Here is a 23,827-nt window from a genome sequence, read left to right as displayed (position 1 = left end):
GCGTGCAGCAATGAAGACCCAACACAGCCAAAAATAAATTAATTTTAAAAAATAATAAAAATAAAATAAATACATCTTTTTAAAAAAGGAAAGAAATACTGGGACTTACAGAAAAGATAAGCAAGGAGACTTATCAGTTTATGAATTACTTTCTGGAACACAGACTAAAAGAATGGAAGTAAATGCCTTAAAATGCTCACACGTATTTGTCTTTCAGCCTAGTCTAATGACTATGACACTGGCTATGAGTATTGTGTTTTATTTATTTTCGTTTTCTAAATTCTATCAACTTGAACAAAAACAAAAACACTGTGATGTTATTCCAAACTTTTAACTTCATTAAAATAATACAGACTCTATTTAGAAAAATATAGAGAGAATACTTAGGACTTGTCTAGAAAGCAGGGTTGACTACACACTGTTTCCAAAGTATTAAATCTAAATACCCACATATAGATAACCAACAAGAACCTACAGTATAGCACAGGGAACTCTACTGAATACTCTGTAATGACCTATATATGGGAACAGAATCTGAAAAAGAGTGGGTATATGTATAACTGATTCACTTTACTGTACAGCAAAAACTAACACATTGTAAATCAACTATACTCCAATAAAAATTAATTTAAAAAATAATAAATAGATAAATAAATACCCACATAAAAAGTAAAGATCAGTTGCACATTTGAATCAATGTGATAAACCTATAATTGAGAGTAGGCAGAGATTTTTTTAGTGGGTGAATAGTGCGCACACAGCAGGTTCATAAAAATCCTGTCAATATATCAATTCAACGTGCCTCGCCAATGCCCTTGCCCCATCTTAAAAAGCGTGAACTGACTTCTTAGCATGAGAGCTGTTAACTCTTACCATCAAGGGATTCTGCTGCTTGCCTGGCTGGCTGTGGACCCCATTTGTTCTTTTCTTTTGATTAGGTGACTCTTGATACTGTTTTCTGCCATTTCCCCTCATACTTTGACTCTGTTTTTCCAATAAGAAGAAATAAAATGTAAACCTATAGCATAATGAAACAGGATAAAACAATATATCCCTATGAATGTATTTAGCTGGTTGAATCAGAGTTCAGCAAAGCACCCCTACCCAAAACCTTCCTTAAACACTGGAGAACCACTATCAATATATTTTCTTATAGAAGGTAGTGCTTCACAAAGCAAGAGTCCTCAAAAGATATGAAACAGCAAATATAATGGTCCCTAGGAATCTTTCCACACCTCTTGCCTTATGCCATTTCTGCTCACAGACTGTGTTTACAAGCATGAGGAGTAAAAGAATAATGGGAGCAAGGAGAGGAACAACTTTGAAAACCTTATGTGACTGCCAAAGAAAACCTCTCTGTGAGGGAACCCTGAGACCCACTGACTACAGTCCTTAAAGCTGGAAACAGGCAGCCGATGTGATCACTGTTACCCTAAAATCTGCTTTAAATTATTAATAAATAGGGATTTTTAGAATTAATAATCTCTTTTTATACAAAATAATAAAGACAACTGGTTTTTAAAATTTGGGCCATTATCCCTAAATTTAGACCTAAAACCTAAACATGCAGTAGTTGACATCTTGCTATTATACTGCTTTAACGAGTTAATTTTCTTAGAAAATAACTCTAAGTTTAACTTAAAACACAAAGTTTTTAAACATTAATTTGGCTTTAGAGGTCTTAAAAAGACAGCTATTTAAGAGGACTAGCTAGGGCTTCCCTGGTGGCGCAGTGGTTGAGAGTCCGCCTGCCGATGCAGGGGACACGGGTTCGTGCCCCGGTCTGGGAGGATCCCGCGTGCCGCGGAGCGGCTGGGCCCGTGAGCCATGGCCGCTGAGCCTGCGCGTCCGGAGCCTGTCCTCCGCAACGGGAGAGGCCACAGCAGTGAGAGGCCCGCGTAACGCATAAAAAAAAAAAAAAAAAAAAAAAAAAAAAAAAAAAAAAAAAAAAAAAAGAGGACTAGCTAAAACAGTGAGCAGAATACTTTTATTATTATTTTAAAATGTATAAAAATACATTTATTTATGTACATTCTATCTACCTACAGAAAAAATTAAGCAGTTCCTAAAATAGCTTGAAAACAACAAGCTAATTTAAAGAAAGAAAGGTAGGGAAATACAGCTTTCAGAGACTCATGTTACCACAGACTTTTAATTCAATTTCATCCCGTTCTTCTCGGTATTTACCTTTTATTGCGGTACCATATACATAAAATTTAGCACTTGAACCACTTTTAAATGTACAACTCAGTGGCAGTGTACAGTCACAATGTTGTGCAACCACCACCAGTATCCATCTCCAAAACTTTTTCATCATCTAAACAGAACTTCGTACCTATTAAATAATTCCATATTCCCTCCTGTCCCTCAGCCCTGGTAACCTCAAGTTAATTTCTGTCTATAAATTTGTCTACACTAGGCACCTCATGTAAGTGGAGTCATACAATATTTGTCCTTTTGTGTATGGCTTATTTCACTTAGCATGTGTTTAAGGTTCATCCATGTTGTAGCACGTACGTATCATAATTTCATTCCTTTTTTTTTTTTTTTTAAATATTTATTTATTCATTTGGCTGCACCGGGTCTTAGCTGCAGCATGAGGGATCCAGTTCCCTGACCAGGGATCCAACCCGGGCCCCCTGCATTGGGAGCGTGGAGTCTTAACCACTGGAACACCAGGGAAGTCCCTTTCATTCCTTTTTAAGGCCAAATAATATTCCTCTATATGTTTATTTTGTTTATCCATTAATCTGCTGACAGACACATGGGTTGTTTCCACCTTTTGGCTATCACGAATAATGCTACTGTGAACACTGGGATATAAGTTACCTGTTTAAGTCCCTGCTTTCAATTCTTTTGAGTATGAGCCTAGGAATGGAATTGCTGGGTCATATGGTAATTCTATGTTTAACTATTTGACGAACCATCCAAACTGTTTTCCATGGCAGCTGCACCATTCTACATTCCCACCTGCAATGCACACGGGTTCCAATTTCCCTACATTCTTGTCAGCACTTATCATTCTCCATTTTTTTTTTTTTTTTTTTGTGGTACGCAGGCCTCTCACTGCTGCGGCCTCTCCCGTTGCGGAGCACAGGCTCCGGACGCGCAGGCCCAGCGGCCATGGGTCACGGGCCCAGCCGCTCTGCGGCATGTGGGATCCTCCCGGACCGGGGCACGAACCCGCGTCCCCTGCATCGGCAGGCGGACTCTCAACCACTGCGCCACCAGGGAAGCCCCCATTCTCCATTTTTTAAATTACATTTTTATTACTTCATACCTAGTGGGTATTAATAGTATCTCCTGTGGTTTTGATTTGCATTCTACTAATGATTGTGAGCATCTTTTCATGTGCTTATTGGCCATTTGTATATATTCTTTAAAGAAATGTCTATTCAAGGTGTCTACCCATTTTTTTTAATTGGGTTGTTTTGTTTGTAGTTGAATTGTAGGAGTTCTCCATATATCCTGGATATTAATCCATTAGATATGTGATTTGCAAATTCCCCCATTCCATGGGCTGTCTCTTCTCTTTTGATAGTGATCTCTGATGCACAAAAGTTTTTTAATTTTGATGAAACCAGTATATTTTTAAAAGAATGAAAATAAAAAGAGTGGTACCCAAATAGATGGCTAAAGTAATAAAGACAGATAATACCATGGATTAGTAAGGATGTGGAACAAATGGAACTCTCATATGTTTTGCTGGGGATATAAATTACCTGAGAATATTGAGTATATACTCAAGAACATAGGCATATCCACTGCTCCAACACTTCTACCCAATTCTATATACCCAAAAGAACTGTGTATGTTCCTCAAAAGACATGTACAGAAATATTCATAGCAGTATGGTTTGTAAAAGCCCCAAAGTGGAAACAACAAACATGTCCACTAAGAGTAGAATGGATAAATAAACTGTAATATAATCATACACCAGAATACAACACAGTAATGAACCTTTCACTGGTAGCATATTTACCAAAATCAGATGTTAATTCATATTACTTACTACACTGGATTAATACCAAAGCTGTAAAGGTTAAGGAGTCTCATCCCTACTTCAAATCACAAGTCAGAAACACAGGAGCCTTGGATTAACAATTCAGAACTCTACAACTGTTAATCTGTAATTCCTCAACTCAGATACATTCCAAAGTCAAATGAGCTAAAGTTATGAAAATCTTTAAATGTGTATCACTCACCTTTGCTTTTAAAAGGTCAGACATTTCAGAATGATTATTATTATATGGTTTTTGTTGCAGTGGTTGCCTGTGCTTTACCCACTGGTCACCGGGAGAACCTTCAGGAAATAATTGCTGACTGTGGCGGAATTTGGTTCGACTACACCAAGATTTAAAAAATAAAAATCAGATCAGAAAATTTTCACTTATAGTCTTTCTAACACCTGTTAGTTTATCTTACAGACTACAAATTTTACTTTATTTACTGTCTATCTCCGCCCACTGGAGTATAAGTTCCATGAGGGCAGGGGATTCTTGTTGACTCTGCCTAACACTTTACCCCCAGCACCCAGAAGAGTGCCTAGCATTCCATATTTCTTGAATGAATTAATACTGTTATTTTTAATCCCAAAGTTTCCTAAATTCATTGATACCACTTCCTCCCTATAAATGATTGTACTTTTAAAAATCTGGGGAGTTCCCTGGCGGTCCAGTGGTTAGGACTCTGCGCTTCCAGTGCAGGGGGCACGGGTTCAATCCCTGGTTGGGGAACTAAGATCCCGCAAGCTGTGATGCATGCCCCCCCACCCCGCAAAAAGAAACACAACTGAAGAAAATAATTCTTTCATAAATTTAATAAATTTAGTAATAAATTCAATAAATAAATCTAGTCGAAACAAACAAATGTCAGTGGATCTTCCTTCTTAACAGGACAGACAACTCAATTCTCAATTCTTTACTAGGATGCTTAAGTATGGAATTTGATCTGGCACAGGTCAGTTATGGACCCCGGCCATGCTGGAAGAGGATCTGAAAAATTAAGCTACATTGTACAGCAAAAAATTCAGGAGCTCAAAAACGATGGAGAAGCAAGTTAAATAAAGATCCAGTCTCAAATACTTATGCAAAAGAAACCAACTGTAACAGTAGTTTGTAGTAAAGAAAAGAAATCGTATTCTGTAGTACCACATACATGTGTAATACAGTCCAGAGCCACTGATCCCAAGATCCATATTATAGTAAGATTGTTTTTGAATATTTCAGAATCTGTCCCCTTTCCCATTTAAAAACTGTAATTAAATTGCAGACTCTCTACTCTTTCTTTAGACAAAACTCAGATATTTCCTCCAGCACATCAATAGATGTTATTCTATATGCTAAAAACAGACACCACCCTGCCTAAGCAACCTGAAATTTGGTTAAAGAAGTTATTTATTGTCTCATTCCATTCTCTAGGACCACAAACCCTAACACTGACTGAAAGATGTGGGAATCTTATCACACACTATGGTGGACAGATTCTCCCAAATATGAACAGTGACACAATTTCTTTTCAGTGTCACTATTTCATGACTTTTTAGTAGTGGTTGGATTTTTTTAATCTTGACTACATTCCTGTCTACTTTACTCTTTTTCCTTTTTACTGCTTCCCTTATGTTTAGTAGTATATAATTTGGTGATTATAATCATAGATTCTGAAAGGCAGAAATGACCTTTCAAGGCATTTAGTCTAATCTCCTATCCTCATAAAATTCAACTAAAATGGAATATTCCCTATGTGTTTAAAAAATATTGGCTGCAGATGTGTTACTCCTATTGTTTACTTTTTAAAGCTCTGGGATAAAAACAGAACACCTAAATTAGAGAAAGTATAAAAAGCAGCTCTCTCTGAACCTAACAAAGGCAAAGTTCTAGCAAGCTGATTACAAATACATATACTTATTTAAGAAAATTACTTACTCAGCCTACTCTATAATTGTGATTTGGATACAATTACATTCCAACCAAGAAAATGCTCTTTGCGGTTCATGTCCATGTAATAGTCACTCTTTATAATATACAGTCTAGGCTAGGGAAAGAAAAGCAGCAAGCCCAAGCCTTCACAGTGTTATCTTTCTGAACAAATTATACATACACCAGCATCCCTCATCTCCTCTACACAAAAACAAACTTCAATATATTCCCCCCATTCAACCATCTTCAGAAACTCAATTATTTCTAAAGTAAAGATATGAGAACAGGGAAGTAACAGTATAAATATACATACAGAGGATTTTTGTCTTTTCCTCATAGTCTATCTATCCATCTAAAAAGTTGATAAGCTCTTATGTATACCATTTTTAAATATGCCTGAAGCTCCTTTCCAAATTCCACTAACCTCTCATCAAAAACCCTTAAAATTTTTTTCAATTATTTGTGAGACCAGTAATAAAATAGTACCTACAAAAAGGAAGCCAACACCTCTGCAAACTTTATAAGCAAAATGTCACTGCATTAAAAACTATCAAAAAGTCAGAATCCTACGCATATATTTCTTTACCTCAATTTTTCCACAGTGGGTTTAGCTGGTGTGCTACCAGCTGAGGAAAATCCATTGTCGCTATCTGAGGAATCGCCAAATCTTCGAGAAAGCCAGTCCCTTAATGGTCTATGGAAACATTAAGAATTCAATTTTAAAACTTGGCTATGTAAAGAAACTCACTATCAGAATTTATGAAGTTTTGTATTTAAAGAAATACGAACATACCTGATAAAAGGAATGGCCATAAAAAATTTGTTTGGTGCCAAACCAAGTTTGGATTTTGGGGTCATATCATTTCTATGACAGGGCAATTTCTCAATGGAGAACCACTCAATGTTCTGAAACACAAGAAAATAATTCATTTTGTTAGTTATTTATTATCAAGGAGTTTCTAAAAGCAATTTCCTACATCATTTAATTGGGATACTGTCCAGCAATCTGAAAATACTTTTCAATTACATACCCGAATTTCTCTTCTGGTTTTCGGGTTAAATTTGGTATCTTTTGGAATTCCTGGAATGATGTACAAACGAGCAAGCTGGTCATTGATTCGGAGTTCAATGTAATCATCCTTACAAATATAATCTTTAATATCAAAACCAGTTTCTTCAAAGACCTGGAAATAACAAATTTGGATGATGATTTTCAAGTTTTGCTGTTAGACCTTCAGTTCATTAAAATTTGTTTATATCAAAGACAAAAATTTGGGACTTCCCTGGTGGCGCAGTGGTTAAGAATCTGCCTGCCAGTGCAGGGGACACGGGTTCGAGCCCTGGTCCGGGAAGATTCCCACAAGCTACAGAGCAACTAAGCCCGTATGCCACAACTACTAACCCCACATGCCACAATCAATCAAGCCGGCGCGCCTAGAGCCCGAGCTCTGCAACAAAGAGAAGCCACCCCAATGAGAAGCCGGCACACCGCAACGAAGAGTGGCCCCCACTCGCCACAACGAGAGACAAGCCCACACGCAGCAACGAAGACCCAACGCAGCCATACATACATTCATTCATTCATTTAAAAACCACTAAGGAAAAAGAATATTTCAGGGTCTAGTTCTAGCTGTGCCTCTGTTGAACTGTTCACTATGGAAAAACCTCCTTGCATACCTGAGCCTAAGTTTCTTCACCTATTCAGTGAAGGGCAACGTGGGAAACTGTGACTTACAGTAATATATATTTGGTCACTGTCCCCCTTTCTGGTACAAGATCTCCTAAAACCCTTGGAATGTCTTAAGTGAGGAAAGCAAGAGTGTCTTTGTGTTATGTTAATTAGGTGACTTAAGAAGCCCATGTAAGGATTGAGTAAGGACTGAAGCTGGTCGCCAGGTGATTAAGAGGGCTGGAACTTTCAGCCCCTTCTCCCCCACACCTCCAGGGATTGAGCTCAATCGCTAATGGCCAATGATTTAATCAGTCATGACAATGAAATGAAGCCCCCACTAAAAACCCAAAAGGAGAGTTTCTGGTTTGGTGAACACATGAAGATTTGGGCATAGCAGTGCCCTAGAAGAGAACACGAAAGCTCCTTGCCCTTTCCCTATACCTTGCCCTATGTATTTATGTCTTCCATTTGGCTATTTCTGAGTTATATCCTTTTATTACAATAAACTGATAATCTAGTAAGAAAAACTGAATTCTGAATTCTGCGAATCACTCTAGCAAATTAATCAAACCCAAGGAGGAGCTCAGAAGCACAAATGACAACCTGGACTTGCGATTGGCATCTGAAGCAAAGGAGGGTCTTATGGGACTGAGCCCTTAACATGTGGAATGTGATGCTATCTCCAGGTAGACAGTGTCAGAATTGAGTTGAATTGTAGGACACCCAGCTGATGTCCAAAACTTGCTTGCTGGTTTGGACACACACACACACACACACACACACACACACACACACACACACACACAATGTAATTGGGTCCAGAACCCTTAAGATGTGAGAATACATCAGTGGTTCCCACACGTATACCAAGCTACAGAATGAAAAGTGTCTTACACCAGTGGCCCATTTCGTGGAAGACAATTTTTCCACGGACCAGGGTTGCAGGGCTGGGTGGGTGCCACTCACCTCCTGCCGTGCAGCCTGGTTCCTAACAGGCTGCTGACTGGTACCATTCCGTGGCCCAGGGGTTGGGAGCCCCCGTCTTTCACAAAGAAAACCATTTCTCAAACATGAAAACGGAATGTGATTAATACTAATAGTTAAGTGGGCAGATTCCAAGAGTATAGCTACAACCACATTTGCACGTGTGTGTGTGGGGACGTGTTGTAAATGCACTAAAAATGAGAACTAGTGAAGTGGATTAATGGTTCTAAAACTGCCTTTCCTCACCGTGCCTCAAGGACTGCAGGAGCATAAATCTCAGGAATAAAATGTCACATCTAACCCTCACCTTTTCCTTCAGCCAGAGGAGCCATTCTTAATTTGATTAAAATCCCAGGCTTCTGCTTAAAATTTAAAAAGCACTGGTATCTTCTAGCCTTAAAGTTCTCCTTCAGATAACATTTGTGTTCTGTGACAAAGTCCTTCCCCACTTCACCCCCAAATGAAAAAGGCTTTGGAGCTTTAGTGTCTAGTAACCAGTGTGCATCTTTTACACTGGAGTTCGTTCCTCCTCTTCCCTCTAGTTTCAGCACCTTCTAACCAATCAGTGGGACAGAACATGCACAGGCCTGAATCTCTTACAAGGTATGGGTGTGAAGGAGATATTTCTATCCATTTTTTTTTTTTTTGTCTCTTCCCTCCTTCTCTTGCCAGTACATCTGGACAAGAGAAAGGTACATCTTTCTACCTTCCTCAACAAGGGCACATCTATACTTGTCTCAAACATGTGTAGACTGTAACTCCCAATTTAAGCTCCTCTACAACACCTAACTCATTTCTGTATACTCCCGATTATGCTAAACCTTTCCCTAATTTTAAGAACTATGTGAATATACTTACTTGAAAACTGCTCTATGGTATATAGAAAAAACAGACATTATTTGTATTTCCTACTTCTGGAAATGACAGAGTGGGAACAGAAATACAGATATGCTACCAAAAAAAAAAAGTTTTCTTGTCCTAAACCAAAACTATACACCTTTTCCAAAATAAAATTCTTTTACCAATTGTGGATTTATTTCACAACTCATGTATGCTATCTGGAGTGAAAGTCCAGATACTTTGGTTTTCCTTTTCTTTGCAACTAAGGTCTACCCTACTCTACTGCTTCAGACATAGCTTAAAAAAAATTGTTTTAATTGTAAATCAATCAGGATGGATATTAGATTTATAACTGTAACAATTAGGACTGGTTTACCTGAAAGTTTACACATCAGTGACATAAAATTGTTTCTCTTCAGAGTTTCCATTAAGAAGGTCAAAAGGGAAGACATAAACCAGAAGACATTCACAATACACTCAAATCCAGACTATATTAAAAAGTCCTATATATCCACAGGACAAGTAAACCAACTTTTTTAAAAAATGGGTAACATGTAAGTGGGTACTTAATAAAAGAGGACATTCAAATGGCCAATAAGAATATGACAATGTGGTCAACATCATTAGACTTCAGAGATACATAAATTAGAAGCACAATGACAGACCATTACATTCCCATGAGAATGACTAAAATTTTTTTAAATTGATATAATTAACATTATATTAACTTCAGATAAACAACATAATTAACTTTTTGTATATATTGAGAAATGACCATAAAATTTTTCCCAGTTTTACTGATATAATTGATATATACCATTGCTTAACTTTAAGGTGTACAGCTTAACGGTTTGACTTGTAATGAGAACTCACTGTAATGAGAACTCTTAGGATCTACTCTCTGAGCAACTTACATACGTATCATACAGCAGTGTTAACTACAGTCATCATGTTGTGTTCACTGCATCCCTAGTACTTATTTATCTTCTAACTCAGTTTGTGCCTTTTGACCAGCTTCCTACAATTCTCCTCTACACGCACACACCCTCTGATAACCACAAAACTGACCTCTCCCTCTATGAGTTTTGTTTTGTTTTTTCAAATTCCACATATAAGTGAGACCATACAGTACCTGTCTTTGTCTGACGTATTTCATTTTGCATAATGCTCTCAATGTCCATCCATAGCGCAAATGGCAGGATTCTTTTTTTTTTAACAGCTGAAATATATTCCATTGTGAATATAACATACCACATATTCTTTAACCATTCATCGATGAACACTTAGGTTGTTTCCATGTCTTGGCTGTTGTAAAAAGTGCTGCTATGAACATAAGAATGCAGATACCTTTTCAAGTTAGCATTTTCATTTCCTTTGGATATATTCCCACTAGTGGAATTGCTGGATCATATGGTAGTTGTAATTTAATTTTTTGAGGATCCTCCATACAGCTTTGCTGTACCAGTTTACAATCTCAGTAACAGTGAACAAGGGATCCCTTTTCTCCACATTCATCTGTCTTTTTAAGGTGGCCATTCTAACAGGCATAAGAGATATATCATTGTGGTTTTGATTTCTATTTGCCTAATAACCTAGTGATGTTGAGCATCTTTTCACATACCTCTATCTTCCATTCCATTAGCCATTCCTCTATCTTCTTTGGAAAAATGTATATTCAGGTCTTTTGCCCATTTTTTAATTGAATTTTTTGTTGAGTTGTATGAGTTCTTTATACAGTTTAGCTATTAACCCCTCATCAAATATATGGTTTTCGAGTATTTTCTCCCATTCCGTAGGCTGTCATTCTACTGTTGACTGTTTCTCTTGCTGTACAGAAGCTTTTGGGTTGATGTAGTCGCACTTGCTTATTTTGGTGCTTTTGGTGTCATAGCCAAAAAATCATTGCCAAGACCCATGTCAAGGAGTTTTTATCCTGTTTTCTTCTAGGAGTTTTATAGTTTCAGGTCTTACATTTAAATTTAAGTATTTAACCCATTTCAAGTTAACTTCTGTGAGTGGTATAAGTCAGGGGTCTAGTTTCATTCTTTTACATGAGAATATCCAATTTCTCCAGCACAATTTACTGAAGAGACTTCTTTTCTCCATTCAGTTTTCTTGGCTCCCTCTTCAAATATTAGCTGACCATATACGTGTGGGTTTATTTCTGGGATCTCAGTTCTATTCCATTGATCTATATATTTGTCTGTTTTTATACCAGTGCCATACTGTTTTAATTACTATAGCTTTATAGTATAGCTTGAAATCAGGCAGTGTGATGCCTTCCACTTTGTTCTTCTTTCTCAGGATTGCTTTGGCTATTCGGAGTCTTTGGTGGTTACATATATATTTTAGAATTTCTTTTCTAATTCTGTAAAACTAATGTCGTTGAAATCTTGAAAGGGATCACACTGAATCTAGACATGGTTTTTGGCAGTAATGACATTAAACAATATTAATTCTCACACTCCATGAACATGGGATAAAAATTTTTTAATTGGTAATTCTACGTGTAGGTCAGGACAACTAGAACTCTCATATGCAGGTGGTGGGAATGTAAATCGGTTCAACCACCTGGAAAACCATTGGCAGTAGATATGCAACTTCCCTATGACTCAATAATTCCACTCCTAGAGAAATGAAGGCTTATTTTCCTCAAAGGACATGTATAAGAATATTTACAGCAGTTTTATTCTGAATAGCCAAAAACTGGATACAATCCAATGCATAAGAGAATGGACAAACTGTGGTATATTTGTACACTGGAATATAACAAAGAGCAATTAAAAAGGACCAACTGCTAATATACACAACAACATAGATGAATCTCACAGGCATTATACTGAGCCAAAGACATAAAACACAAAGAATAACTATTGCAAAATCCTAATTATATGAAGCTCAAGACCAGGCAAAACTAATCAATGGTGATAGAAGTCAAGATAGTGGTTCCCTTCAGGAAATGTGGGGAAAAGTAGGCATTGACTAAGAAGGGGCAGTAAAGAATCTTCTGAGGTGCTGAAAATATTCTTTGACCTAGGTGGTGGTTTCACAGGTATATACATATATAAAAATGAATAACCTGTTAAGATTAGTGTATTTTATGTTCTTATCCTCCAACAAAAAAGTTTTTAAATAACTTTATATAGTTCTTAATTCTATTTTTACAGTTATTCCCTTTAACTACCTTCTTTGAATAATACCTTATAATCAGAAATTAGTATACATTCCAGTCACGTATGTCTGTATAATAATTAGAAACTATGCTAAAGGTAAACTGTATATTCTAAGTTCCTTGTGAGCAGAGCCTGTTACCAAACAGAATCTAACTGAATACATGCTTACTAAAACAAGTATTGGAGGACCGAGGGGCTGTTTCAGATTAGAGACTGAAAACATAACAATTAAATGCAAATACAGTGCATGAGCCTGGATAGGATCCTGGATGGAGAAGGGGGTGGAAACTGCAGAAAAGGACCATAATGGATCAACTAGTAAATATGAATAAGAATTGTCTGTTAGATAACAGAACCTACCAATGTCCCACTCCTGAATTTGATAATTACACTGTGCTTATATAAGAGAACTTCCCACTTCTTAAAATTTACATGTGTAAATAATTAGGGGTTAAGGGGCATTTTGTCTGCAATTTACTCCTAAAGTATTTAGCAATAATAATAAAAACCATTCACCCATATGTATCAAAATAAAGCAAATATGGCAAAATATTAACAGGTGAATCTATTCTTTATATTATTCTTACTATTTTTCTCTATACTTGAAATTCTCTCAATAGTAACACAATTTTAAAGAGTAACATGTAATTAATGTTTAGGTTTTTCTAGTGCATTCATTCAAATATATCCTGTGTGCTTCGTAAGTGGTAGGTACTGTCCTAGGCACTGACTTCAGAAATGAATAAAGCAAGCGCTGCTCTTTAAAGAAATGATAACTGCAATATGATATATGTGCCAAAAGGTAGGTGGGTGCTATGGGAGTAGAGAATCAGGATGCCTAACTCAGCCTTGGTTACAGGTAAGGTGTGGTTGTGAGTTGGGGTGGTCACCTCTGGAAGGCTGTCATGGGCAGCATCCTATTCTGCTGGATACACTTGAGCTAGGACTTGAAAGATGAACAGAAGTTTGCCAGATAGACAGAAAGAAAAAGACATTCCATTCACATAGCTGGGAATGGCTACAGCTGAAGAATTATATGAGAGGAAATGGTACAACATGAGGCCATCAGCCTAGTTTAACAAAGGCAGCTTGAAACCCTGTACAACCAAACTTAGAATAAACATAATATAGTGACAGACCTCAATTCTAAAAGTGATAAAGACCGATTTACCTCTAAAATTAGGTATTCATTCTCAACAAATATTTACCAGGAAAAAATTTTAATAGCTCACTTACATGTACAGACAACAAATATAAAAATTTTAATACCATACCTTCTGTGTATCAAATCCATTCCTGTATTATAATACAGACTTAATGTTCCTGGCACATGGAATAGGACTAATGTCTCAAATGATATCAGATAAAAATCTCTACATAAGAGTAAAGAAATGTGCTACCCAAAGAACACCAGCATAGACAATGAAATCCTCTGGGTAAAATCTATGTCCTATAAGCCTACAAGAGGTAGAATAAACCAATAATTCCTCTGTACAAATTCTATCAAGATTAAATCACATAAATGCATATTAAAGCTTTATTAGAATAAAATATGTTGTTCTGACAAATAATAAGCAACAATATGAAATCTTGAAACCACAAGTGAACTGCCAAGTATTCCTTGTCTTCTCAAAAACAGTTGGTGTTTCACTGCAACTAACAACAAAAATATACTAAGGTTATCCTAATATAGCCTTTCAATAATATCTAGAAAACATTTTTCATATCCCTGTCCTAAATCTACTTCACTGAATACAAGTGATCAGAAACAGGGACTTCCCTGGTGGCGCAGTGGTTGAGAATCCACCTGCCAATGCAGGGGACATGGGTCCGAGCCCTGGTCTGGGAAGACCCCACATGCTGCGGAGCAACTAGGCCCGTGAGCCACAACTTCTGAGCCTGCGCGTCTGGAGCCTGCGCTCCGCAACAAGAGAGGCCGCGATAGTGAGAGGCCCGCGCACTGCGATGAAGAGTGGCCCCTGCTTGCCACAACTAGAGAAAGCCCTCGCACAGAAACGAAGACCCAATACAGCAAAAATAAATAAATAAATAAATAACTCCTACCCTCAGCATCTTCAAAAAAAAACATAAACCCCTATAAATGGAATAAAAATCTGGTTTTTAACTAAGACACTGGTGGTTCTCCCCTCCCTCAAACAGTGTTGCTTTTATTATACTGCAGTACCACCAAGTGGCAGAAGGATACACTGCAACTCTAGCACTGCTAGTTGAATACTTCATCACTCAAAAATGGCAACTACTATGGATTGAACCCTCCAAAATTCTTATGTTGAAGACCTAACCCCCAATATGACTGTATTTGGAGATAGGGCCTCTGAGGAGGTGTTACAGGTTAAATGAGGTCATATGGGTGGGGCTCTAATCCAGTAGGGCTAGTGCCCTTATGAAAAACAGGAGATGCTAGCACACTAGCTCTCGGGGCACTCACACAGGCACCTGGCAAAGGTCACATGAGCACGCAGAGAAAAGGCAGCCAACTGCAAGCCAGGATCAGAGTCCTCACCAAGAAGTCAATCAGCAGGCAGCTTGATCTTCCCAGCCTCCAGAGAAGTAGAAAATAAATTTCTATTGTTTAAGCCACCCAGTCTGTGGTATTTTGTTATGGCAGCCTGAGTGGACTAATACAGCAATGCTCCACCTTAGTCCCAAAACTTTTCTCTTTACGAAAAAAGTATTCACTTAAAAATCAGGAATAAAAGTCAAAAGACTTGACTTTAAAACTTCTAGCCTCAAAATTTATAGAAATTAAAGTTAAATCTTCTTTGACAAGTTCCTTTATCAGCTAAAAGAGACTATTATTTAGATCAGAAAGGTTAGAAGTTAGGATTAATTCTTATTATCAAAGGGAACATTTTTTCCCCTGAAATTAAAGGACTGTGGTTCCTAAATATGCTTGTGCTTTCCTCAGAGCAAGACAAAAACTCTAAAACAGGGGGAAAAAATTCATATCGATCCAACAGAAAGGTAAATGTTATTAGGAAATACATAGATGTACTTAAAAATCACAAATTCCTTCTGTTTTCATCTGTGTGTGTTTAGAAATTCTCACCCATTTATAAATATTCCTTAACTGCCTATATAGCAGTCAAGAACATCAACTCCAGAACCCAAATACCCAAATATCTCTGTTTTGCTGCTTACTGTAAGACCGTGAGCATGTTACTAAACTGCTGTTTCAGTTACCCCCACCTGTAAAATGGAGATAACAATTTCCCATAATGGTTGTATCTTTCCCCACAGGATTCTCTTTAGATCCTACAATCCGCACTCCATTCTCCCACTTCCCATCGCCCCAAGAATAAATTTTATTTACTTTCTTACAAATTACAATGATCCAGTCATTACTGAAATCAGCACCACATAGATAGGACAACTTTTTATCTTAGTATCCCAGAGCAGAGAACAACAAGATAAACCAAAGTGAAAACTGTCTCAGTTCACAGGTTAACTTACTTTTTTACCCTGAATATCCTATTTCTGCATCATCCTGACTCTTTATAATACAGTGCATAAAACTCATCAGAGGGAGGTTTCCAGCACTCCTGGGTCTAGGGTCATTCTTCAGTTTTTCCAAGGTTAGGTATTTGATTCCTCCAAGAAGATCCAATTCCAGAGACAGCTCATTTCACACAATTTAGCCTAAATTTCTGTTATTCCAGTTATTATCTTTTCTGGACTTGGACAACTATCTCACTACTGTAGGACTAGTCTAACTCCATGTTTAAGATCTACAGATCAATTCCTCTAAGTAGGATGCTATGGTTCCCATTTTGTCCTTCCTTATAAGCAAGATGACTACAAAAATTGAAGGTATAAAAAGGGAAAACTTTACAAGTACTGTTTCATCTCCTGCCATCTACAGAAAAGAAAGGAAAAGCTCTTAGAGGATGTGGCAATTCCTCACCTGCTTCCTAAATAGCTTTCGATTTTAAAGGGTGGGCATAAACCTTCACCTACTTGTACAGAAAAAGCTTTGTCTATACGCTGTTGCAAATACTTGCTTAGATAAGTTGTTCCATACTCAATTTAAAATGCAGCATTTTCAATCATTTTTAAAATCTTACTCCAGGGCTTCCCTTGTGGCGCAGTGGTTGAGAGTCCGACTGCCGATGCAGGGGACACAGGTTCGTGCCCCGGTCCGGGAGGATCCCACATGCCACGGAGCAGCTGGGCCCGTGAGCCATGGCCACTGAGCCTGCGCATCCGGAGCCTGTGCTCCACAACGGGAGAGGCCACAACAGTAAGAGGCCCGCGTACCACAAAAAAAAACAAACAACAACAACAAAATCTTACTCCAAAGTAAATAACTACTAATAGTTTTTCTACAGCAAATAACCACTAGTGGTTTATAAGAATTTTAACTATTATCCCCCACTAATAATTATACCCAAACTTAAATGAAGCAGTGAACACTGCCACAGGAAAACAATGAGTCAAAAAATAAATAAGGGAAGAGACCCAAATATGTCACAAAATACATACTGCCATCTCAAAAAAAAAAAAAAATCTCAAAATTCAATCACCACCAGCTTAGATTCTAAAGATATCACTTCTAGTTATGAAGATCTTGTTTCTAGCTATATCTGGGACTTCCCTGGTGCTGCAGTGGTAAAGAATCCGCCTTCCAATGCAGGGTACACGGGTTCAATCCCTGGTTGGGGAACTAAGATCCCACATGCCGCAGGGAAACTAAGCCTGCGTGCCACAACCACTGAGCCCAGGCACCTCAACTAGAGAGCCCACACGCCGTGGAGCCCACGCACCACAACTAGAGAAGAGAAAACCTGCACGCCATAACTAGAGAGAAGCCAGCACACAACAAAAAAAAGATCACACATGCCTCAATGAAGATCCTGCGTGCCGCAACTAAGACCCAACACAGGCAAAAAAATAATTTTAAAACATTTTATGTCTTACAGAGACTTGCCCGAAGTCTCTAGGCTATTGAACAACATATACTAAAGCTATACTAGAACAAAAACCTTTCAACTTCTAGGCCAGTTCTCTTTCCATTTTATCATACTTCCTCACAGCTCAACTTCTCAAATGTCAAGGACAAGGTGTAATGTTATAAATGATTAGGAACTAATAAATAAGAATACAGTATACAGTATATCACAAGGTACTATACAGTTAAGGCCAAGCGAATGATAAAGACAGCAATTGGTATTAAAGTTCAGATTACTGTGGGCTACAGCTGACTGGTTACATTTTAAAATAAACAGAATTTAGGGACTTCCCTGGTGGTGCAGCAGTTAAGAGTCCGTGCTCTCCATGCAGAGGGCCTGGGTTCTATCAGGGAACTAGATCCCACATGCATGCCGCAACTGAGAGTTCGCATGCCACAACCAAGGAGCCCAAGTGACACAACTAAGGAGCTGGCAAGCCACAACTAAGGAGCCTGCCGGCCGCAACTAAGACCCGGCACAACCAAATAAATTAATTTTTAAAAAAAAAACAGAATTTAAAGAAGAATGAACTTCCTTATTTTACAAATAAAGAAACTCAGGCCCTGTATATAGAGCTAGTTGGTGGCAGTCCTTTAGGGAAAAAGAGTTATTTGAGTTGGGTCTAGAAACATATCTAGATAAGATTTGAATAGGCAGGAAGAAGACAGGACCTTTCAGGTAGGGAAATCACATATACAAAAGCCTAGAGGCTGAAACAAATCAATCAAATTCAGAGACCAAAGAATTCATTCTTTTGACTATGAATAAAGAAAGATAAATTTAGGAATGGCTAAGTTTTGTGTTGGGGGTAGGGGAGGGAGTTTCAATACTTAATTAAACTTGATCCTACAGGCAGTGGGAGGAAGCTAGAGTGGGTTTTGAGCAACAAACATAAATTTCTTAGAAAAGCCCAAATTATGCATTTGTCTGGAAGCCAAGAATATAAACATAAAACAAAGGTTATAAAAGCCAAAATATTTAACCAATAACAAATCCAATTCTAAAAGGAAAGGTGGAGAAGATATCTAAAAAAAAAGTTAAATAATAGAATAAAAAATGAACAATGAAAGAAAATGGAAACAAATGAGAGAAGAATAAATGACAGATGTGGACAAATGAATCAACAGTTACATTATAAAAGATGTTACTTCATGCAGTCAAGTTCTGGAAAGAGGATTAAATGATCCAAACAAGTTAGTCTCCATGGCTAAAAAAACACACTCAAAGCATAACCACCAAATGTTACTGTTTCAAACTGCAATAACTCACCTCTCTAGCAGCACAATCATGAGGAGCTTCTTCTTTATTTACTTTTCCTTTTGGAAATCCCCAGCCTGATTTTGCTAGGTACCCCTGAACCAGTAATACCTACAAAACAATCAGAGGTAAAAATAAAACTTGCCCTCCTTTCCCATGTTCCTTTCTAAAAGCCAAAAGTGCTTTTCTCCTTACTTCAGGTAACTGTTATCACCAATAATTTTACTTGGTTAACTATCTTTCAGGAAGCTAAATATACTATTACTTTTCCTGTAAAGAAAGGTATTCTGTCCATTTTAAAGTATTTCTTCAAAAATCAAATGATTCCTTTGCAATAAGCCATGCTGCAACAAGTATAAATTATTAAGACCCAGAATGCAGATGAAATATACAAAATCTGGCCTTTTATCCCTAAAAATCTAAGTATATTTTTAAAACCTCAGTTCAGAACATTATAAAAACAACATATTAGGATGAAAACAGCTGATCACCATTTCACTAAAAATCTTTTATTACTCTCACTCACATTTTCAAGTGTCTCATCAAGAATAATTGCACCATATGTTGGCACTCCCATTTTATATTCTTTCCATTCATCCAAAATTTTTTCCACATCTTCACCTTGAGGCAGCAAAAATGGACAATGACTGAAGAGTATACATTGTGTTAAGGAAGCTACTTTCTCCCTTAATACAGCTTAAGCACTTATACACATAAAGAGATCTATTTAAATCAACTGTGTATTTTACATGAAATTACTCATATCTTCACCTCACTTAAGTTTATCCTTCTTGCTTTTGTCTTTTCACATGTTTTCTCTTGAACAAGCCATTGCTAACTTCTGCATTTGGCCTAGACACGAATCAAGTAAATTGTGAATACTCAAATACTCTGGCTCCCTAAGTTAACACAAATAAATTCAGGACCATGTGAACACTTTGAATAATTCTCGTTAAGTGGGTCGAATTCATCATATTAAGAGTCAACAGATACTGAAACTAACAGCAAGAAATATAAGCACAGTACACATATACTGGTAAGAGCTAGGAACCATCAGAATAAGTGAAAGTGGGAATTCCCTGGTGGTCCAGTGGTTAGGACTCCGCACTTCCTGTGCAGGGAGCAGAGGATCAACCTCTGGTCGGGAACTAAAATCCCACAAGCCTCAAGGCCAAAAAAAAAAAAAAAGAGTAAGTGGAAGTGGCTAACTCTGGGAAGCAGAACTAGGGATGACATATTACACTGCCGAATTTCTTTACCATGTATATATATTGCTTCCATAATTTAAAACATTTTTAAGACGAAGATTTATTAAGGATTATAGAGAAAGGTAAATATGGGTTTTAAGGAAAGTATGGCCTGTTTCAAAAGAAACTGGGTATGCCTCCCCAAAATTGGGCTGAATAAAGTAAGGTTTTTTTTAAGGTAAATAAAACCTAAACCTGTAAAGTATATGCTCAGGCTTCCAATACTCCATGCTACCAAATGCCTCATCACTAAAGCACTATTATGAAAACTGTGTGGAAAATTATAATTTATGATAGCGTTTCTCAAATGGAGGACATTCTCAACGGTCTTCAAGTCCTCTATGAAAACTTACATATTCTGTCTTTTCATTTTTATGTTAATGTAAAGGCATGTAATATGAGCATACTTTCAATCATTTGGATGATCTCATCCATCAAGTACTACACTACTTGATTTTAGAGACCATATTGGCACTAGTACTTTAACTGCTGTGGGCTACTAAAAACAGAAAAAAAGTAATATGCAAATAGTGTATTAGGGTCAAATGATATTCATTGTAACACAGAAAGGAAGGTGTCATAACACATAAAGAAAGGTTCTGGGAAAACTTGTAGTACAGGCACATCAAAACACCCTTTAAGACAGCATTATATTCACATTGTGACTAGTAGTTTGGTTTAAACAAAAACATCACATTAAATTCACTTTATGAAAACTAATTTTATGAGTTTTACAGCTTTGTGTTTAAAATTTTGCTTTGGTTTTATAGTTGCAGTAAGAACTAAGGTTCTCAAAGAGCTCAAAAAAGTCAACCATCTATAACAACACTGTAATTAAAAGACAGGCAGTAGATTAATCTCAATATAAACACTCCTTGCCTTTATTTAGGGAGGGGGAAAAAAAGAATAAATTATGGATATAATACTAACTATTCCATGAAGCCCTATGGTTATACAACAGCTTGCTAGAATTCTGGAAGCTATTTCTCAATAAAAGTCTGGCTTGAGATGTTCAGTAAAATCCCTTATGTGTTTTAAAGTCACCACAGATTTTTTTGAATCTAATTATAAATTTAAAATAAATGGACATTTTTTCCATTAAAAATTTAACCATAGTGAAAAAAACATATGAATATACCCCAGGAATATAGGTAACTTCCAATAATTCAAAGAGGAAGACACTTATCTAGTTTTTTTTCTTTCTCTTCCTTCTCCCTACAATGTTCCTCATAACTTCAAGGTGCATCAACGTCTCATTTTATCTCATTAACACTTCTCAATGAGAAGTGTTATCTCATTTTTCTACCCATTAAACAACTTCTTTAAAAAGAATAACAAAAACAAAGGTTTAGCAAAAGAAATTAAATCAACTGACAAAACCTTGGAAATTATCTACACTCTTCATTTACCTACTTTTTTCCTATCCCCAAATCACCATAAAATGAGTGAGTTGATAAACCAACCAACTACAGTTCAAGATACACTTGGAATTAATGTTGAAAAGTACTTGCTCAAGTCCACACAATTAGCAAATAACAGAACCCAATCCAAAATGACATCAATTTCCCCAAAGACAACTCTTCAATCCTCTTCCATATTCAGGAGTACATAAAGTAATTCAAACAAGGGAGTGGAAAGTTTTTGAATACCATTTTTATTTAATGAGACAATGTATTTAATTTAAAAAACCCTATGACATGCTCTGAGTAATGTTAATTATCTTTCTAATTTTTACTAAAATCACTACTTGGCTACTATTTTGCGTCTTGAATCTGGGTTACTGGGCCCTACACAATAGTTCTAAGAGAAAGATAGAAGATTACATTGATTACATGAAGAATGTAAGAAATTTTAAGCACATATATCTACTTGTATTACATATATCCTCTTTCTTTTTTAACAATTCAGTGATTTTTTTATATACTCTTTTTATTCTAACATTTTTGCAAAAACATGAAAAATCTGCTCTAACGATAGACAATCATTTAGATGGTAATCTCCATCCTTCCATTATCATAGATGATATCGATCTCCCCAAGAACAACTCATCTCACGCTCCAGGCTCAGTTCCTTGTATTCCTTGTACTTTACATCCATGCCCACTTCTGGGACCAATTCCCACAGGAACATTCTGGACCTTGCCATCAATAGAATTATTATAGTACTTTGATTAGAATAAAACATTGTGACCACAATTTTCTACGGCAGTCTTCTAATTACTCACAATATACTGTTATTCTACATCTATTTTTGACTGTCTTCCTTTCTCCATATTAGCACCCTCCTGCTTTTATTTCCTTCCCTAAACAATATGGTCCATCACTTTAATCAATGTCTTAAGCAATATCCAAAATTTCTTTGCCCCACTATTCTGAATACAGCTCCCTAGTAAAACCTCAACCCAGTATCAAGTCCAGGACAGCCATTCTGTACCCACACTGCTGAGTGCTTACTGAAGAAAAATCACAAGACCATGCAAAATTAACAAAAGAGAAAACAGAGGCACAGAAAAGCCCCACTATTTGCCCAAGGTTGCACAGCTGGTAAATGGCAAAGGGGGGATGGCGACCCAAGTAATCTGGCTCCAGAGCTCATACTATTAACTTTTATTCTACATAGTCTCACCACTTCAATATCCCACAGGTACCACAAACCAACATGTCCATAACTGAGTCCATCATTCCCCACAAAATTTCTCCTCCATTATTTTTCTACAAATGGAATGGCACACCCATCCACTCAATTGTTCAAATCAGAAACCTGGATACCATCCTCGATTCCTTCTTCCACCTTTCCTCAAACATCCAAGTTAAGACAAATTTTACTCCTAAATACCACTGAAATTTAATCTTTTCTATTCACTTCTACCACAGGTTTCCATTTCTCAATCATAAATTAATGAAATAGCATCTTAACTAGGTTTCCAACCTCACGTTCCTCCAATTCACTGCCTACACTATTGCAGAGCTTCTTTCAAAACACCCCTAGAGAAATAAAGCAAATATGGCAAAAAGCTAACAATGGGTGAATACATAAAAAGGGTATAATGGCAGTTGATTGTAATATACTTTCAACTTCTCTGTAAGTTAAAATTTTTTCCCAAAAGTAAAGTTGTTTTTTTTTTTTAAATCTCCTGTATTCTTTTATTACTCTTATGGATAAAGTCCAAACAAACATGGCCTACAAGACCCTTCCTCCAAAGAAAACTTTTATCTAATTCCAAATCTGGGTTGGATTAGTCTCTTCGCTACTGAACCCTATGCTACCTTATCAAAACCTAACAGACTGCAGTGTAATCATGTCCTTTTCTGTCTGTAATCTTCTTGAAGACAGCAACCAAATCTACCTTGTTCACTGCACAACGCCTGGCACAGAGGAAGCACTCAATTATTGAATGAAGTCTACCACACTAGCAATAAAAGTTTTTTCCTCCATATAAATGAATTAAAAGAAACTTAACTAGAACAGAGGCTTTTGTTTTTTAGTAACAAGGAAAGTTTTTAAAACTCATGTGCATACACACACAAAATCTTACCCAGAACCCCAAAGTATGTATAGTTGCTCTGGTAGAACCCTAAGTCTATGAAAACAGACCAAAACTGCAGAAGACAACTTTCCTGTTTTAATCATGTTTATAGCTCCTTAAAAGCAAAGTCTTCTATGATTTCTTCATAAAACCTGCTACCAAGACTTTAACAAAGACAGTGCTCAGTGGTACTTCTATTCCCCTTTGATTTTTTCATTTACTTCTCCATATTTAATCTGT

The 23,827-nt window shown here is 36.9% G+C and overlaps 1 protein-coding gene across 3 annotated transcripts in view; it reads right to left on the bottom strand.

Annotated features, from left to right (window-relative positions):
• The window catches only part of DCP2 (decapping mRNA 2), a 58,012-nt gene that overhangs the window by 12,581 nt on the left and 21,604 nt on the right, over positions 1–23,827 (bottom strand). For 2 of the 3 annotated variants that reach the window (XM_032626779.1, XM_032626782.1), the window contains exons 3-10: positions 19,341–19,468; positions 18,827–18,925; positions 10,547–10,633; positions 6,950–7,102; positions 6,712–6,824; positions 6,505–6,612; positions 4,206–4,344; positions 874–984 (exon numbers count right to left, since the gene is read on the bottom strand). In XM_032626779.1, coding sequence (XP_032482670.1) covers positions 874–984; positions 4,206–4,344; positions 6,505–6,612; positions 6,712–6,824; positions 6,950–7,102; positions 10,547–10,633; positions 18,827–18,925; positions 19,341–19,468 — 938 coding nt within the window. The remainder of the gene's footprint in view (positions 1–873; positions 985–4,205; positions 4,345–6,504; positions 6,613–6,711; positions 6,825–6,949; positions 7,103–10,546; positions 10,634–18,826; positions 18,926–19,340; positions 19,469–23,827) is intronic. The other variant, XM_032626780.1, reaches the window with a different exon arrangement.

The sequence above is a fragment of the Phocoena sinus genome, chromosome 3 (genome assembly GCF_008692025.1).
Source record: "Phocoena sinus isolate mPhoSin1 chromosome 3, mPhoSin1.pri, whole genome shotgun sequence".
Lineage (NCBI taxonomy): Eukaryota > Metazoa > Chordata > Mammalia > Artiodactyla > Phocoenidae > Phocoena > Phocoena sinus.
This window is presented reverse-complemented; position numbering and strand designations above follow the sequence as displayed.